Here is a 4,866-nt window from a genome sequence, read left to right as displayed (position 1 = left end):
GTAAACAAAGAACATTCAAAAAATTATAAAACTGTATCCTCACGACTTGCAGAGGCCGTTTATTGATTGTTAAAACACGATCAGGATATTTGGATATTATGTGCTAACGGTGTCCCATCTTCCCCCACCCTACTATATATATAATTGTTGATTGAAACTAATTGGGAAGTTTATCATGTTATGACTCACCGCATCTTTCAGATCTAACTTTGCTCGTCTGAATAAATCAGGTGTTAAATGATTGCAGACCTGACCATATTTTAATAATCGGCAAAGTTGAACAATGCTCTGTTTTACTTGGTTGGACATACTTATTCATAACTAACAAAACTATAAACAAAAAATATATAAAATACTTATAATACAAATAATTTTACAAAATGTAGAACTTCTTTAATACAACAGATTTCGTAAACAATATATATTTATTTATTTCTCTTTGTTGGTCTATCAAAGAAATATCATGTTACAAAAAATACAGACAATCATATCGCATTATATATATTTCTTGTATATCATTCCTATTGGTTCTTAACTGGGGGCGTGTGAGACTTGTGGTTTTGGGAATATCCATGTCGATTATTTTTATTACCAAATATGGCAAATACCACCATAATTGTATGAAATAAAAAATTCCCTGTTGTCAGTTGTAACTTGTTATGCAGCATGCTGGGGCGCTGTGGCAGGAAAAAAAATCAGTACTACAATTTCTTGCACACAAGTTTTGTTGGAATTTTCAATAAGTGGCGTTCTTCAAAAAGTTAACCACTGCTGTAGACACTGGTATGTAAGTGATGTAATATCTTGCGATGTAATAAACACGTTAACAGATGGCAATTTTTACCAATAATAACCTAGCCAATGTAAGGGATTTAACCCTTTAGTTTTTTAACTCATCACAACAAGTTTCATGTTTCTGATTAAATTCTGCCAGAAATTTTTCCGAAGCTTTTAATGCAGACTGAATTTCTTTAACGTAAAATAGTTTAATATCATCTGCAATTGTTATGTCTAAAAGATCCTTTCCTTTGTCATGAAGGAATGGACATTTTGAGCTATGCATGCGATGTTCGTCATGAGGATCATCATTCGGTTCCCAGCCCTCCATCTCTTTCTTACACATAAAACACCGAGCAAGGTCAGGTTCACTTTCAGGGTTAGGTCTGAAAAACCCTGTAGCTGCCATCTTTTCTGCAACACACTTCGCACCATCCTTGCTCACATAAGGCCAACCAAGGAAAGTTTCAAGTCGTTTTGAATAGACAAACATTGCATGCACGTCACTACCGTTCGACATTTTTTGGGCTTGATTGGATTATGTTACTATTTTCACAATTTAAACAAATTTATTTCTATGGTTATAAACAACAGTATTAGTCACACATTGACGAAACTGTTAAACAGTTAATGAGCAATAGTTCATAACAATTCTAATATAGGTTGGTCTGTCGTGCAATTCACGTTACCTTATAAAACATAACCTACTCTCCACTCATATAAGTAACGCATTTGTATTGTATTTACTATTTCCCCGCAACTCTATTGATATATAAAATAAAAATATCTAAACATCTATGCTCTATTTAAATTTAACACGCACCACTGAATTTACCGCTCTCTTCGAGCATAGATACCTGAAAATATGATTAATAGAAAAAAAAATATTAATAATAAAATATTTCCGACTAGTTGGCCAGAGAATATTAAATATTGATATTGATATACACAAAGTAGGGTGGGGGAGGACGGGACTCGGGCAAGCAACGAGATTTTTTAAATCTTATTTTACCGATACCCATTCAATTATAGACAAAACAAATTGTTACTATTCGACAGTAGTCTTAAGGTCTAACAATGTGCGCGGCAAAGGCAGTTACCGTTGTTCAGTATTAAAAATCGGTATTGAAAAAATACATTTATTACAACACTTTTTCTATAGATAAAAAGTCATAACCAAAAGAGCAAAAGCTCTAATAAGTGAGCACGTATTAAATTAAATGACTTAAGGTGTCTGAACACAGTATCCGGAATTCGTCCGTTTTGTCCGGATTTCGCTGCCGCAAGCGAATTCGCATGCCGCATACTGTGTACAGCCACCTACAGTATTAATTGACTCTTTTACTACAACAGTCAAAAAAGTTCGACCAAAAACAAACCAGAAGCAACTTTTTCTAGTTGCCTTTGGTGACTGTGGAGCAGTAGGTAGAATGTGTGGTGTTTCATTTATATTCAATTTAACTATGTTCTTTATTCGTTTTCAAACAGTCCCCGCTATCGTTTTCCGTGATTGATACCGTCACGACTCGGTGAACCCACGTGTGCGCTTTTTCGTGTAACCTTGCGTTCTCGTTCACCGCTAGGTTATCGACTCCTCTCTGCAGTCACATTTGTTTCAGGCGACGTGATAGAACGTTCTATTACTCGCAACGCGTGTTTGTGTTGCAATATCTATTTACTTTTATATTTTACATTTCTAACTGTTTTAATTTGTATTCTATTTGAAAAAGGTTTTTAAATAAAAAAAAACAAACTGCTAAACACGATCTCCCGACGCTTCAAATGCATTTGTACTTATGATGTATGAGCATTGACTGATTAATAACGAATATATGTTTAAATACGCTTTGTACAACTTCCGCATGTGTTGACTTGTAAACTTACACTATTTTTCATCGCTAAAAAAACATTTGTTTTCGTACAAAGTATAATCACGCATTAACTATAAGTTATGTTACTTAGAAGATAACATAAACCATGTCATGTTTAACTAAAAACCAGTCATTATAGATATAATGGATGAGCACGGTTTAAACGAATTAGTATAGTATTAATTAGCACTTTTACTACAACGCATTTTACGTGTTTTACAAACCGACGTCCAGCTAATCCGTTTTAATATCGCAACCCCTACATTTTTATAAAATCGACGCCACTGCTATTATTTGTCAAATAAACCTATTTGGGGCAATTCTGAATTCTTATTAAAACCAAATCAGTGCAATACAATGGATTTGTAATAAAAAACACAAGTTCGACAAAGAATACATAAAATGTTTGTGTATATTAGCTTATTACGCATTTATTCTTTAACCACACACATATAGGCTATTATAGTATTTTGGATACTATAACAAATTAAGAAGCATTTATATAAGTTGGCATAGGTGTCAATTCAGCAATACTGAGGTGACAAGTAATTCTCTATTCTCAAAGCTGGGTTCACAAAGCCACATTTTACGTTTATTCAGGTGACCTAGTTCAGCTCAGAGATGTAAACAATTATTTGCATTAAACAGTTTATTATGAAACTCATTTGTATATACCAAAAGGTAAAACATGCTGTTATTGTTTGATTACAATGTATTGAATAAATTAACATGTACAACCTACTTATTGCATGGTAATACCCAAGAACTCTACCATTGCACAAAACAAAACGGTGATTTAGGATTGGCATCGTGATTCACATTTTAACAAAATTTGGGATGACGTGATTAAAATGCATTTACAATCACAGCTTAAAACATAAATAAATTTCATTGAATAGTATGAATAGAGTAGGGTTTGGGCCTGATTGTTTCTATAGACACTTAACAGCAGGTTAAAAGCTGTAGTGACCTGTAAAACTGGGGTGACAAAACACACTATCTCACTCTTGTTTTGTAAATTGGGGTAACAAGGCACCCTCGGAACCCTAACTGAACGCCTATGAATAGTGGTACATAAATGTCATTAGGTAATATACTTCTGTATACACTATTGTTTAAGAAATTTTTCTTGTTGCTATGCATAGAAAACCATCTCTTTAACTGTTATGCTTTTCTTGAGTTTGCTCTGCGTAATAGATTATATACAGAACACAATATGACTTACAGTGTACAAGGCATAAATATTGGTACATGTTAGTCTTCGCGAAAACTACGTTAACAACTTAAGTAACAGCATCAACCTATGTAGTTAGTCAAACATTTCGCTTGCCTGCTAGTGCTGTTATCAAGTGAAAGTATGTAAACATTGGTATACCGTTTGTAGCGGTTGACTGTGCTCTGGCACAGACTTATGATATAAAGATAGCTAAATTTAACACTAATGCATAAAGATTGAATATAAAGCAACGTTGTATAGCGAAAAGAAAAGCATGACAGGGATAGAATGCAGTTTCGCTGCTTATCTGACATCTACTTTCCCGTCATTCTAATCGTAAAAATAAAACAATTACCCAGTTGTGTGTATGCCAGGCGAGGCAATTGCCACATGCCAATGACGCGTTTTATTGTTTTGCTACACGTGTTTTTCGTTATATAAACCTTTCACTTTCCTGTACTGTCAGGCAGTAGGGGGCTTGTAATACCCTGCTGTTTTCACTTTGTATTTACCGTACTGGGAGACAGTACGGGGCTTGCAATACCCTGCTATCTCATTTTGTCTTTCCTGTACTAGCTGGCAGAACGGGGCTTGCAATACCCTGCTGTCTCAAATTTTCTCTAAGCACGATGCCGCACGTTCACCGTACAATAAACTGAGCTGTGCCGTACAGTATCCTACATCGATGTGCAATCTTGTTGTGGAGTCGGATAGCGTGTGCAGCGGGGCCGGATGGAACAGCGTCGTCGCGAGGCTACGGAACGTGAACTCGCGAACTACAACTTCAAAATTAGCTGCCCCCACACATGGGCGTCGCCAAGGGGGGGCCTGAGGGGCCATGGCCCCCCCCAAATTTTGAGTTTTACAGTAATGTTATTGGTGAAAAAATAAAATAAAGTGTTACACGTGCTAAACCGTGATGTTCAAATGGGGGTTCTCGATCCGGTTCCGGATCTTTTTTCAAATTTAAAGAAAACATTTAAGCCTGTTTTTAAATTTCTT

General features: G+C 35.4%; 2 protein-coding genes across 3 annotated transcripts in view; one reads left to right on the top strand and one right to left on the bottom strand.

Annotated features, from left to right (window-relative positions):
• Positions 1 to 357: 357 nt before the first annotated feature.
• LOC101243347 (baculoviral IAP repeat-containing protein 5-like) lies at positions 358 to 1,529 on the bottom strand. Its single transcript, XM_009859611.3, has one exon. The coding sequence runs from the start codon at positions 1,295 to 1,297 to the stop codon at positions 881 to 883; it is 417 nt and encodes a 138-aa protein (XP_009857913.1). The 5' UTR covers positions 1,298 to 1,529; the 3' UTR covers positions 358 to 880.
• Positions 1,530 to 2,490: 961 nt separating this feature from the next.
• The window catches only part of LOC100180129 (serine/arginine-rich splicing factor 3-like), a 4,874-nt gene continuing 2,498 nt past the window's right edge, over positions 2,491 to 4,866 (top strand). Inside the window, exon 1 of one of the 2 annotated variants that reach the window (XM_026833931.1) lies at positions 2,491 to 2,507. The gene's annotated coding sequence lies outside the window, so the exon portion shown is untranslated. The remainder of the gene's footprint in view (positions 2,508 to 4,866) is intronic. The other variant, XM_002119623.5, reaches the window with a different exon arrangement.

The sequence above is a fragment of the Ciona intestinalis genome, chromosome 3, assembly GCF_000224145.3.
Source record: "Ciona intestinalis chromosome 3, KH, whole genome shotgun sequence".
Lineage (NCBI taxonomy): Eukaryota > Metazoa > Chordata > Ascidiacea > Phlebobranchia > Cionidae > Ciona > Ciona intestinalis.
The sequence above is the reverse complement of the archived record's forward strand: the minus strand, read 5'-3'. Positions and strand labels throughout refer to the sequence as shown.